This window comes from Ochotona curzoniae, unplaced genomic scaffold, assembly GCF_017591425.1.
Source record: "Ochotona curzoniae isolate NIBS_2020 unplaced genomic scaffold, NIBS_Ocur_1.0 contig_1, whole genome shotgun sequence".
Lineage (NCBI taxonomy): Eukaryota > Metazoa > Chordata > Mammalia > Lagomorpha > Ochotonidae > Ochotona > Ochotona curzoniae.
In genome coordinates, this window is record NW_024464918.1 from 2,147,576 (window position 1) to 2,161,186 (window position 13,611).

The 13,611-nt window shown below is 46.5% G+C and overlaps 1 protein-coding gene across 5 annotated transcripts in view; it reads left to right on the forward strand.

The window, feature by feature from the left end:
* Positions 1 to 223: 223 nt before the first annotated feature.
* NRG2 (neuregulin 2) overlaps positions 224 to 13,611 on the forward strand; it is a 170,592-nt gene continuing 157,204 nt past the window's right edge. For all 5 annotated transcript variants that reach the window (XM_040975679.1, XM_040975798.1, XM_040975727.1 and 2 more), the window contains exon 1: positions 224 to 1,148. In XM_040975679.1, coding sequence (XP_040831613.1) covers positions 455 to 1,148 — 694 coding nt within the window. In that variant the 5' untranslated portion in view covers positions 224 to 454. The remainder of the gene's footprint in view (positions 1,149 to 13,611) is intronic.

Genomic DNA, 13,611 nt, shown 5'->3' on the forward strand with positions numbered 1-13,611 from the left:
CCGAAGTCTGCTCCCTGTTCTTCCCTCACGCACCACCCCCGCTGTCACGCTGATAAATCCCCGGAGCAAAGGGTGACATGATTCCTCCCGCGGCCCTGCGGGCTGAAGGCGGCACGAGAAGGCAGTGCAGCCCCAAGCTACCCCTGCAGAAGCCGCGCTCCCGGCTCGCTCCGGGAGTAGAGGGGGCGCGAGAGAGCAAGTGGGCGGGCGTGCCGTCCTCCGCATCCTCCTCCAGGTCCTGGCGCGCAGGGTGGGAGCGCTGCGCTGCGCCGCGCTGCGCATTGCTGCCCGCTTGCTGCCTGCCCCCCTGCCCCAGTCGGGCCACCTCCCCGGGCTGCCGCGGGAGGGCTACGAGGCGCTAACGTTACGCTGTTTCCGGTTTTCCAGCGGGCTCTGATTCCCCTCCCAAGGCGGCGGCGGCTGAGCGGCGGAGCCCCCCAAATGGCCTGGCCAGATGCGGCAGGTTTGCTGCTCAGCGCTGCCGCCGCCGTCGCCACTGGAGAAGGCTCGGTGCAGCTACCAAAGGCACAGCAGCAGCAGCAGCAGCAGCGGCGACAGCAGCAGCGACAGGAACAGCAGCGAGAGCGGCAGCAGCAGCAGCAGCGGCGGCAGCATCTCCCGTCCCGCTGCGCCCCCAGAGCCGCGGCCGCAGCCACAGCCGCAGCCCCGCAGCCCCGCAGCCCCACGAGCCGCCGCCCGCTCGCGAGCCGCAGCCTCCGGCGGCATGAGGCGCGACCCAGCCCCCGGCTTCTCCATGCTGCTCTTCGGTGTGTCGCTCGCCTGCTACTCGCCCAGCCTCAAGTCGGTGCAGGACCAGGCGTACAAGGCACCCGTGGTGGTGGAGGGCAAGGTCCAGGGACTGGCCCCAGCCGGCGGATCCAGCTCAAACAGCACCCGCGAGCCACCCGCCTCGGGTCGGGTGGCGCTGGTGAAGGTGCTGGACAAGTGGCCGCTCCGGAGCGGGGGGCTGCAGCGTGAGCAGGTGATCAGCGTGGGCTCCTGCGCGCCGCTGGAAAGGAATCAGCGCTACATCTTTTTCCTGGAGCCCACGGAGCAGCCGTTGGTCTTTAAGACGGCCTTCGCCCCCCTTGACACTAACGGCAAGAACCTCAAGAAAGAGGTGGGCAAGATCCTGTGCACCGACTGCGGTGAGTCGCCCCCTTCCTCTGTCCCGGGAAGGGGGGGAGGGGCGAGACGGTGGAGAATGGGGGTGGGGCCGGGCGCGCTGCAGGTGCCCGGGCCTGGCCACGGTTGGGGCCGGCAGGGGAGGAGGGTAAGAAGACGAGCGGGAGGAATGGGGCCACCCCTCTCTCCTACCCTGGACTCCGGGTAGGGCGCCTGGCACGGGTGGGTAAGGAGGAGCTTGGACTGGCGGAGAAGGAGGGCTGGGGCTCGGCGTGGGTCGGGGGCCGCGGGCCAGGGGAGACGCTGGCCGGTGCCAACAGGGATCTGCGGCTGATGTACGGCATGTGGATCTGGACGGCTGCCATCATAGCCCAGCCGCGAGAGGAAAGATGCTGAGGTCCGGCCAGCCGCTGGCCTGAGGCTTTGTGAGACAGGAGCGACTCTAGGAGGCCTGCCCCATTTGCTCCAGCTGGCCTGCCTGGTCCGCGGCTGGAAGGGTCTTCAAGGAGCGACTGAGCAGACTCCCAGGCTGTGGAGGCCTTAATGGACAAGTTCTCCTAGGGAATGACCGCCCCATTCTCATTCTCTCTCTGCCTTCCCCCTTCTTCCCCCCCCCCCCCCCCCCGCTCGCGGCGCTGCTCATCCCCACCGCTGGCGCAGGCAGAGTTGGACTTTTTCTCCGCTACCGCTTTCCGCCCTCCATGTGGTTCTCTCGGTCGTGATTACTTGTTCTTGCTAAGCAGGCGGCACAGCCTTCTCTTAAGCCCCAGGACGAACTAGAAGACACCTCTGTGTGTGCTTTCTGGGGGTTATCTCACTAGGTCTGTGAATGGCGATGCTGAGGACACTGAGTAACTTCTGTCGATGTCTTTAAGTTGGGCGCCCACTGGCTGCCTCGCCTGCATCTTTTCTTCACAATGCTGGATGCTCTTAGGGATTGCAGGTGATTAGAAAAACAGTGACTACAACGCTGACATCCGAAGCTGGGTGCATCTGGGGCCTAGGTTTCCCATGGTGGAAATTCAGGTGGAGGAGCTTTTTCTTTTGCTGTCTGGACTCCAGTGTTTCATGAGGAAGAGGTTTCAAAGCCAACTGTGCCCACCCTGGAGTGTGTGTGTGAGTGTGTGTAAGAGAGAGAGATGGGTAGGAGGAGGTGGTGGTTATAGCCTGCCTTTGCTTATTTTTGCCCAGACCCAAGCTGGAATTTGTCCCACTTGGCTTGACTTGGGACTTTGCCATCACTGAATTGTGGCACCTCTCCTGGAATTGGTCAGTCTGGGTAGCACAACCAGGCTTGGCCAGACAGGTCCCCACTGCAGTTCAGATGCAATCTTGCGGCCATCCTCTCAGTAGATCAACACTTTTGCCTTCTGGAAGCTGCTCTTCCCCTCCTCCACCCAAGAGGGCGGTTTCAGGAGTTTGGGTTGTGGAAGTGGATTCAAGTCCTGGGGTTAAGCTGTGGTTACTGTCACCAGAAGAATCCTGGCAATGTCTTTGCAAGGAAGAAGAAACTTTGCGGAGAGCAGCAGCTCAGGACTCTGACATTTCATTCTCAGGAACGTTGCTGATTGGTTGTTCATGTTGCTTTTCAGCTCTGAAACGCTTTACTGGGCCAGTTAAGATCAGTTAAGGGTTTCTGCTTTATTTATTTATTTACTTATTTTTACTCTATTGAGGCTTTCAGCTGAAATCCCCCAACCCCATTCCAGGGAAATGTGGAACTGTATCATGCAGTGGGAAGGACAGAGTGAAACCAATGAGTGAACTTGATCCAAGGACAGCTTCTTTTGCAGTTTTTGCTGAGCTGGTGCACATGTGTATAGTCCAATCTCCCTGGTTAGACCCCCTCAGGACCGGGTGGTCATTGTCACGGAACCCTATATGCCTCTCTGTTCTTGTTCTCCTCCTTTTACTTCTCTTCCCCCCAAACACAATGTGTCCTATCAACTATGCTTTGTTTTAGTGAGCATTGAATAGTTTACCAGTTAAATGCAGGGGTCTCGAAAAGGGTGGAGGAGAGACATGTGATCTGCTTTTAGGTGACAGCCATCTCATAGTATGAAAATAGCATGTGGTGTGCATCTTATAAAAACACTGGTTTGGGACTGCAGTCCCTGAAAAAGGGAAGGCCCTCATACATCATACATTACCTAAGGAGAGGATGTGTGTGACAGGCAACATTCTAGAAGGCAAAATCTTGCGGTCTGAAGGGATGGCATCTAGAGAGGTGTCGGTTTGCAGAGGTTTTTTATAAGGGGATTAAAAGTTAAAGGACATATTTGTGAGAGAAGACTTGTGGAATCAGTGATCTTTAGGCTGATGAATATAAATGGCACTTTCTTATTTTCTACTCTTGGTTAAAGAAAACATGTCCTGGTAATGGTATATTAAATAAGGAAACAAAGTCATCCCAACTAACCACAACACCTTCCTTGTGCTCAACAGGAAATAGCTAACAAATTCATTTTCTGTTTTCTATTCTAAAGAAAACCCTCTGGGCCACAGGGTCATCGGGAACATTTTCTCCTTGGAGTTGACTTGTCCGTTGCAAAATAGGGAAGCTGGCACTGGGAAGCTGTCATCCTGGCAGTTAGATTGAGCAACTGAGGTTGAATCGTTACTTTGTTCAGCTCCTGGGCCTGTCTAGGTTCTGAGAGGTGCTGTCCCTGGGGAGGTCATCTTGTGAGCTGCAAGATTGTTGTTTCTTTCTTCTCTCTCTGCTTTCCTTTCTTTTTCTTTTTTTTTTTCTTTTTTCTTTTTCTTTTTTTTTTTTTTTTTCTTTTTTTGAGTGGCTGGGGTGCCATACTCTGAGGTGACATTCTGTGGAGGGATGTCTCATGTTTCACCTTCAGCACATGCGTCAATAGCATCAATTGAACTCCTTTTTCAGTGGTCCTGCAAGGTGGTGAATTTCAACAGACTATGGTTGCCTGGAAATCTGGGGGCTAAAAGAGGGGAATGACGGGCAGGGGTGTGCTGAAATTAGCAATTCCATTGAAGGTATTTTGTAACAGATCCAATGTGCATTGTTTATTTCAAACTCCTATCTCTGGTGGTAAAAAGCTGAGTAAAGGCTTTGCATTCCCAAGAAGATCCCATATGTGGAGGAGTCTTAGTTGGAAAGGAGAGAAGTGTTTGTAGGGTCAAACAGTGCTCTGCAGCTTGGGACCCTGCTGCCAAAGCCCTCTTCTGCACACAGTCCTGCATTTTAAAAGACACTTGCGGCCCTTTCCCCTTTAATCAAAACCTTCCTTATCTACTTGTGTTTAGGTTGTGTCCTTCATGAATAGATGTAGTAGATAGCATGTTTGAAAACAGAAGACTCTTCTTTTGGGACTTCTCTGCATTGCCACCTTCTGATGTGTACCATGGCTTTTTGTGAAAAGTAGAAACGGTGTGTTCCTGGGGAACTGTACCTTCTTCAGGAGAGTTGCAAAGTTAACTTGGCAGCTGACTTTACTTATCCGAGAATCTAGTGCAGCAAAAGCGACTGCATATTTTTAAAATGCTATTTATTTAAAGAATCTTTTCTTTCCCAGCCAGCTGGAAACCCAGCTGTGGTGCAGCTTGAAGATGGGAAAGTGAAACTAGATTAGAAACTGCCTAGTCCTAGTGGAAACGATAAGGCTTGGGTTACAAGGTTGGGTGACTTGAACTGCCATCATGATGTCATTGTTTCTCATCAAGTGGTTGCATTCCTCCTTCACACTGAGGTTCTTGGGGACAGTAACAAGATCTTATCTTTGAGAGGTGTTCCATCTCCCAGCTCCCCTGCCCCAGCAGCAGCCCAGGGCTTGGTACTGTGCCTAACTTATTACAAGGATTCTCCCTAAGTGTCTTTTGACTAAAGTCAAGTGAAACAAGCCACAAGCGAAAGCCTCCTGATTAATGTTAAAGTGATCTCAGCTCTCCCAACTAGAAGTCTAAGTCCTGTGCTGAAAAGCCGACTTTCTTCATGGCCTTTACCTGTCGCTATGGGAACCCTTTTTTCAAAGGAGTCATTAGCAACTGGAGTACTTAACCACAATATGCTTAATCATCCTGCTGATTAATGTGAACACGATTTGAGCAGTAGAGAGGAAAGGTCTTGCTGGAGGAGACCCTCCTTTTAATTTGGAGAAGCAAATTACCACCTCACCACAAAATTTAAGCAAAAATAAGACAACCATCAAGTTGAATTAGCAGATTGAGTGCTAAGTGAGAGTGTGGTATTAAGTGTATGACTAGCTGCCCTCAACCCCCTAGTCAAAGCAAGGGGGCTCTCAATTATCTGGGACTTGAGCATTTTCTTTCCTAACAGTAGTTTTACTCTTTTTTTTTTTTTAAGATTTATTTATTTTTATTACAAAGTCAGATATACAGAGAGGAGGAGAGACAGAGAGGAAGATCTCTGTGCGATGATTCACTCCCCAAGTGAGCGCAATGGCCTGTGCTGCGCCAATCCAAGCCGGGAACCAGGAACTTCTTCCAGGTCTCCCATGCGGATGCAGGGTCCCAAAGCTTTGGGCTGTCCTCCACTGCTTTCCCAGGCCACAGGCAGGGAGCTGGATGGGAAGTGGAGCTGCTGGGATTAGAACTGGCACCCACATAGGATCCTGGTGCGTTCAAGGCGAGGACTTTAGCCGCTAGGCCACGCCGCCGGGCCCAGTTTTACTCTTTTTTAAAAAGTATGTATTATCTGACTCCAAATTCAGAAGTACCTGAGGATATTATCTTCTAAATAGCCTAGTCTTCAGCCACCCAACTTTCAGGCAATTGTAAAATAACTTACTCTTGAATCCTCGTTTCTCGAAAAACAAAATATTTCTCAGAATAGTCAGAATTTGATTTTAGCAGAGGGAGAGTTCATTTTCTCATTAAGCCATTTTATGGTAAATTCTCACTGGGTAATACAGTGCTTTCTGACCTAGCCCACCATCCTGTCTTATTCCTATTATTCCTGATTCCTTTACTATCTCTATTATCTAGTCAGAGAATCCTCTGTTCATTTTGAACCAATTCTCAAATCTTGCAAAATGTAATCCTCAAGTCAGGAAAGAAAAATAGCCATGTATTTTCCAGGTCCTTTGCCACTGAGAAGTTTTCCATGGTAATGAACTTGATTAGTCTTGATTGGTGTGCTCAGAGGGGTGACCCAAAGGTTTGTCTGAGATTTGCGCCTGGAGCTCAACTCTGCTCATCCAGCACTGTCTGCCATTCCCTGTACTTGTTAATCTCACAGCAGCCTGCGTGTGGGAGATCACATGAGTCCATAGATAGAAAGAGAAAATTCAACAGCACATGATTGCTTTGATTTTCATTCAGAAGCCAAAGACCCCAGTTGCCAATGAAGAGTTTGATTTTGACTATATTCATGCGCAGCTGGTGCAATTCCAGGGGGATTTAGCCAGCTGAATCCTATCTTAAACTATGCTTAAGGTAACTGATAGGAAGATAGTGTTTAAATTTCAGAGGATCCCAGAACTGCCATTTGGAAAGTAGGTATGTAAATATCTGAACAGCCGGAAGTCTTAACCCTCTAAATCCTGCGGGCTCAGGGGCATTCGGCAACTTTGAATATTGATTTGGAAAAGGAATGGTGATATGTCAGCGAAGCTTTCTCTGCAAGTTCAACAGCCTGTTCTTGGGTCTTTTCAAATCTGAATTACTGTTAGTGTAACTGGCACAAAAGAGGACAGAAATTTCCCCTCCCCCAAATTTCAAGTTTGGAAAGATACATGAAGGATAGGAATTTTTTTTTAAGATTTATTTATTTTTATTGGAAAGGTAGGTTTACAGAGAGAAGGACAGACAGAAAGATCTTCAATCTATTGGTTCAATCCCCAAATGAGCTGCAATAGTTGGAGCTGAGTTGATCTGAAGTTATGAGCCAGGAGCTTCCTCCAGATCTTCCATGCAGGTGCAGGGTCCCAAGACTTGGGTCATCCTCCACTGCTTCCCCAGGCCACAAGCAGGGAGCTGGATGGGAAGCCAGACATGAACTGGTGCTTTTATGTCGGCACTTGCAAAAGGCGGATTAGCTGTCATGCCAGCCCCGGGATAGGAACTTTTGACTCAACCTGTTTCTGGCAAATGTACCCTCTTATCCAACTTGCTTTTGGGAATTTGTACCCTAGAAATACATCTTGTTTATGCAATTCAAAGGATGACATAGGGAACACCTCAGAAAACTAGGGCAAGTCAATGAATTGGAAATGAATGGAAATGCTAAATTTTGACAAATTTGAAAAATGACTGTCTCTGTAGAATTGAAGTAGACTTCTGAAAAACAAAACAGAACAAAACAGGTGGGGCTGGCATTGCCCTCTGCAGCGTCGGCATTCTGTATTGAACTCCAGTTCCTGTTCCTGCAGCTCCACTTCCCATTTGGTTCCCTGTTAACGCACCTGGAAAAGCAGAGACTGACCCTAGTGCTTGGGCCCCAGCCCACATGGGAGACTTGGAAGAAGCTCCTGGCTTCCTGCTGGCCCAGTCCCAGTTGTTGCAGCCATTTGGGGAGTGAACCAGTGGATGGAATATCTCTCTTTCAACCCTCTATAATTTTGCCTTTAAAATAAATAAAAATCTTAAAAAAAAAAAAACTAGTAATGGTGCCCACAGATGAGTCTTGCTGAGCTATAGTGCCATGTAAGGTGACAAGGGCTTCAACAAACAGGAAGGCAGTGTGGTAGAATGACAAGGGTGGGAGAAGGGGAGGGAACGCTGATATGCCCAAGCAAAGAGCTGAGCAGCTGTTGCCAATCTGGAATCAGAAGCTAAATCTGACACAATTGGGAACAGTTGCTGCAGATCAGCTGTGGTGTTTTTGATGGTCATGAAGGGGGCGAGACTGAGGAGCCATCTTGCCTGCAGAGTTCCTGTTGAGAGGGTGGCCTCCGTGGTCCTTGCAAGGTAACAACAACACTCCCTTGTCCCTTCGTGGGTGTGGTGAAAGCCAAATGACCTCCAGGGTCTTTCCTGGGGCAGAGGCATAGTGTCTCCAGGGCCTGGGAGAGCTTCTGGTTGCTTCTGCTCAGGACCTGGCTGTGTGCTAGGCTGGGGCTGGAAAGGCATCGGCAGACATTCATTTCATTTACCATGGGAAATATTGCCAGAGGGGCACAAACACAGGTATCTGGAGGGTATCTTTAAATTTTTTTTTTCTTTTTTATTAAAAAGAAAGCCAATTTCATGAATGGGGGATTTCTTAGTCTACTAGTAGTGTATATTTTCCCTTCTCCAAGATGTGATGCCTGAGTTACTTTTTATTCTCTCTAGTAACAGATTCCCCATTAATTTTTTTTTTTTTTTGAACTTTCTCTAATTTCCTACCCAGTGCTGGGGACACCTACCCTCTACTTCCCCCAGTCTGGTTTATGAAGTCTTTGTTCTTTCGGTTACAGTCTGATACTAACTGACTAACTGAAGCCAAAATGAACTCATATGCTTCAGAACTGAGGGAGAGGAAGGTTGCCATGTGAAAGCCCACCTATGTCAGAGTCAGGACTTGGTTGTGTCTACTGTGTCAGCCATATGATTTGCTATCCCAAAGTTTCTATTATTAAAGGAGTTATTTCTTTTTAAGTTTGTATAAAAGGCAAATAGAAAGAGTTGTTCCATTCACTAATTGATTCCCCAAATGCCTGCAACAGCCAGGGTTGAGCCAGGCCAAAGCCAAAAGTCAGGAACCTTATTCAGGCTTCCCATGTGGGGATGAGTCGGAACCCCAGCACTTGAACCATCATCCTTGGACTCTAAAGGTACACATTAGCAAAAAGGTGGGTAGGAAATAGAGGAGGAATGGGAATCCACGCAATTGCGTATGATTTATGTGGATCCCAAACAGTGGCCTAACCCACTATGCCTCAGTGTGTGCCCCTCAAAGAGTTTTATTTTCCACATTTAAAAGCACGTTTCAACAAATGCTTGGGTATGTTCTCTGTACCAAAAACGGATGCTTGAGGGGTAGTATTGTCTTTGTCACACTCAGTCATTACAACCAATGAGTTTTCAGTCTGTAAATACACAGATATAGCAGTAACTCAACCTAGAAAATGATAAATCTGTAAGATTTGCCAACATAGTGCTTTGGGGAGAAGTAGAGTCATAAAGAAAAAGAAAAGTGTGTCTGGTTAGAAGATTAAAGAACACATCTGGGAGAAGTAGTTTAAGATGAGTTTCCAGTAGTCAGAGAGAAGAGGTGGGAGCGGCTTGGGATTGGAGAAGAATTAGTGGATTCAGTTGATTCCAGGCAGAAGAGAGCAGCATTTTCCACGGAAGAGGGGTGAGTTTGTGGTCTCCGATGCTGCCTGGAGAGGCAAGGGTAATATTTTCACTGGTCTTGAATGCAAGGCTGATGAATTTATTCTTAGCTAAAGAAGCAGGATTTGAAGTCCTAAGTTAAAAGCAACTCAGCAATGTTTTAGAGTTGTCAGTGCATGGCTCTTACACATATTTTGTTAAATTTATCCTTAAGTGTTTCATGTTTTTTGGATGCTATTACAATGGTATTATTCATTTAATTTCATTTTCCAATTACTCACTGCTAGTGCAGTCATCTCTCAGCTTCTGCTGGGGATTGGTTCCAGGATTTCTCTACAGATACCAAAAATCCTCAGATGCGCAAATCCCTTATGGCATAGATTTGCATCTAACCTACGCACATCCTCCCAGAGACTGGAAATCATCTCTAGATTACTTACAGTGCCTTAGACGAAGTAAATGCTATGCCTTGTACAATGTAAACAGTGGTTAACACTGTGTTGTTTAGGTAACAAGAACAAGAAAAAATAACTGTATATATTCGGTCCAGAGGTGATCTTGGGCTTGAGTATATTTCAGATCCATGGTGTGTTGCAAATGAGGATGTAGAAATTAGAGAAACTTGAGAGTTAGCTATATGTAGAAAGACCACTGTTTTCATTTTCATATTGACTTTGTATACTGTGACCTTGATAATTTCCTTTTGTTTTGTAGACTCCTTGGGATTTTTTTTTTTTATGTACATGATGTTGTTAGAGAAAAAAAGGCAGCTCGCTTTATGCTTTTTAATCTGCTTGCCATTTCTTTCTGCTTCTTTGTTATTTGCACTCACTGGGATTGCTCAAGGCAGTGGAGAATAGGAGTGGCCAAACTGGACAGCCTTGTGCTCTTCACAAGGGAAAGCATTTCAACTTTCCCATTGAGGGTGGTGTCAGCCAAAGGCTTCTCTCAGGCGCCTTTCCTTTTAAGACTGAACACAGCATATTAGCTCGGAGACTGTACTTCACCATCTGCCAGAGACCATCTCTGATTGGAAGTGTCTTTTGCATTTCCCAGACGGAGGATGGTGGGTGAATTACGTTATATATCTTATTTTCCTTAAATGAGGATTGTATTGCCTTTAATAAGATTGCCATGGGCAATAAATAAGATAACACATATAAAATGTTTAACACATCACTCACTGAATAAATTATCAGCAAAATTGGGCCTGGCACAATGACTGAATTAGCTAATCCAACCCTTGCAAGCACCAGGATCCCATATGGGTATCAATTTGTGTCCTGACTGCTCCACTTTCCATCCAACTCACTGTTTGTGGCCTGGGAAAGCAGTGGAGGATGGCCCAAAGCCTTGAGACTTTGCGTCCATGTGGGAGACCCAGAGGAAGCACCTCTATCCTGGCTTTAGGTTGGCTCAGCTCCAGTCTTTGCAGCCATTTGGGAAGTGAACCAGCGGATGAAGATCTTTCTGCCTGTCTGTACTTCTCTCTGTATAAATATATCTTTCCAATGAAAACAAATATTTAAATAAAATTATCAGTAACATTTTATTCAGCTAGACCAATGTGAGCAGGAAACATAGGTAGATGAAAGTTCTTTGTTCTAGAAGTACAGTAGGGGCAGAAATGGAAACAAACATTGATGAATGACTACATTTTTCCTTTTCCTTCTTTTCCTTTTTTATTTATTTTTTATTTATTTATTTATTTATTTTTTGTAAAAAGTATGTGTTGGTTTGTTGGTTTCTTTGAAAGGCAGAATTACAGAGAGGGAGAGTTTATATATATATAGTGTGTGTGTCCTCCTTTTTGGTTCATTTCACATATTTGCAATGGCTGGAGCTGAACCAGTCCAAAGCCAGGAGCTGAAGCATCTTCTGGAACTCCAGTATGGGTCCCTGGGCCCAAGGATTTGAGCCATCTTCTGCTACTTTCCTAGGTTGATTAGCAGGGAGCTAGGTTGGAAGTAGAGCAGCTGAAATTCGAACGGGCACCCATATGGGATGCCAGCACTGCAGGAAGTGGCCTTCCCCACTACTCCATGGTGCTTGTCTCCCAGAATGGTTGTATTTTTCCTCCAGATGTTTCTGCTTATCTCAGCTTGAGAGTTAACAGTCTGGGCTGTGGGAGACAGTAGTGAGAAGAGGTTGGACATTATGTGGCCTTACTGTAGGAAACCTATGTGAAATCCTGGGAGCTGATGCTGGTCCTGCAGGGATCCCAAGGATAACACCTGGCTTGTGGCCATGAGTATGTGTTGGTCAGTTTTCAGAGAAGCCTGTAGCTAAATACTTTTTTTCTGTTTCATGGGTAGGAAGACTAAGATCTATACTCTATAGTGTCTCTTTGAAAAATCTCATGTTTGTGGGGGTAAGCCAAGTACTGTGGACTTGCCCGGCCTGCTCCTTGACTTGGGTAGTTGAGTGATTGTTTTGATGGTATCCCAAGGAGTTGCTGAAAGTCCCTGAAAACTGTTTTAGTTTCAAAGAAAGTAGGACCTGTGGTACATCCTGCTTTGATTTGGGGGGCTCACACTGAATCATTCATACTCTCTCCTTGTTTCTGTACTAAGTTGGGGTGAGACTGGTGCTTGTCTGGTGTAGAATAAAGATGTGTTTGTGTAACAGGTGATATTTTGCGAGTTTAAAGAATTCTGATTTTAATTAACTAGTTGGTAGGTAGAACCCAATGGAAGTATGAAACTATATACCTTAGAGGTTTGTAAAACAAAGATTCTTTGCTTTGATTTCTCCTCTAAATATTGAATTTTATAACCCCTCAGCTGGTTATAAATGCTTCAGTCTCAGGAAATACTATCATTTTGTTTTGTTTTTCTTGTTGTTAGTATCTTATTACTTCTGGTCTGGGTCATTATTTATATGATAGTTATCATTTAATATCATGTGGTGTTAATTATTCTTTAATGTCTCAGTCTCACTGTCTTTGATTGTAAGATCTTTTGGGGGTAGTAACTTAAAATATGATTAGGTAAATATTTGATTGCTGGCTACCGCCAAGTAACAAGGCAATGAGGAGCCTAATTGCTTTCTCTACCAACTATCTTTGTCCTCAACACATTTCAAGATTCCTCAGATGACCGCTTAGGCTAAGGAACTAGAACAATCATGGAAAGTATCTTCAGACAATTGGCTAAGGATTGCATTCTGCTCCTTGGACATGGTTCAGTTCATTTTTTTTTTTTCTTGATAGTCTCTGGTTCGCTTATTTTCTTGCTGGTAATTATCTTTTCTGGAGTCTTAGAATTATCTGCCGGCAGTTTTCCTCACATATGTCAATATTTTGGCGTGTGTTCCCTTTCTGTCTTTTGGTTAGTTGGCAGAATCCATGAGCTCTGCTTGCCACCTGAGCTGTTTGCATGGTTCCCATTGGGTTTCTCACTGGAGTGTTCAGTGACACTTGTAGGCTGGCCTGTCCATACTACAGGCTGAATTACCCACAAGGAGCACTATGATCCGGTGCCTTGTGGGTAAGAAGTTAAGCTTGAACATTCTTAGCAGCTGTGCCTTTTTGCCTAGTAGACAGCTTGGGGGCTTTAGGAGGGACAGTACTAGTTTCAATATCATTGTTTTCATTTTGACACATACGTTCTTTCACAGTTGAAATGAGACATTCTCTGCCATGTCTGCTTGGCTGAATGGATGGTGGAGAGTGGGTTCTTCCTAAGGGGCTTCTCTTCCAGCTTCAAGCCCCCAAGGACCACCAGACATCACCCTTCCAGGAATCTCTGCCCCTTGGCTTCCTTGAGTGTCTTCTACCAGCAATGCATGAGGACAGCTTCAGGACAGCACCTCCTGGCCTGGTTCGGTAGTGAATTTCACAAGCACTGCCGAGTTGATGACTCTGTTGAGGGTAACTGAACATTTGCATGGCTTTAGAGCAGAGGATCATTTCCCAGTCAGATGGAACAGGCAGAGAAATAGACAATCACTCATGGGTGAGAGAAAACAGCATTTAGCATTGTGGCTGGTTGACTTGATTTCAAGGGAGAAAAATCATGAAAAAAAGGTTTTAAAGGGAGGAAAGGAGTCTTGAATCATGACCCGATCATGTTGTCGCAAGATGAAGCCAACAAGGTCTGTAAGTGAAGAACTCTTTTCAAAGTACGCTGGCCCTTCAGGAATTCCTGCCTGACTGCTTGCTCTTAGGGGAGTTCCATGTCTACTTGTTGGGGTTTTACTTTTAAGAGTAAAACTCCCACCTAAAGCTACACTTTCCCTCTTTAC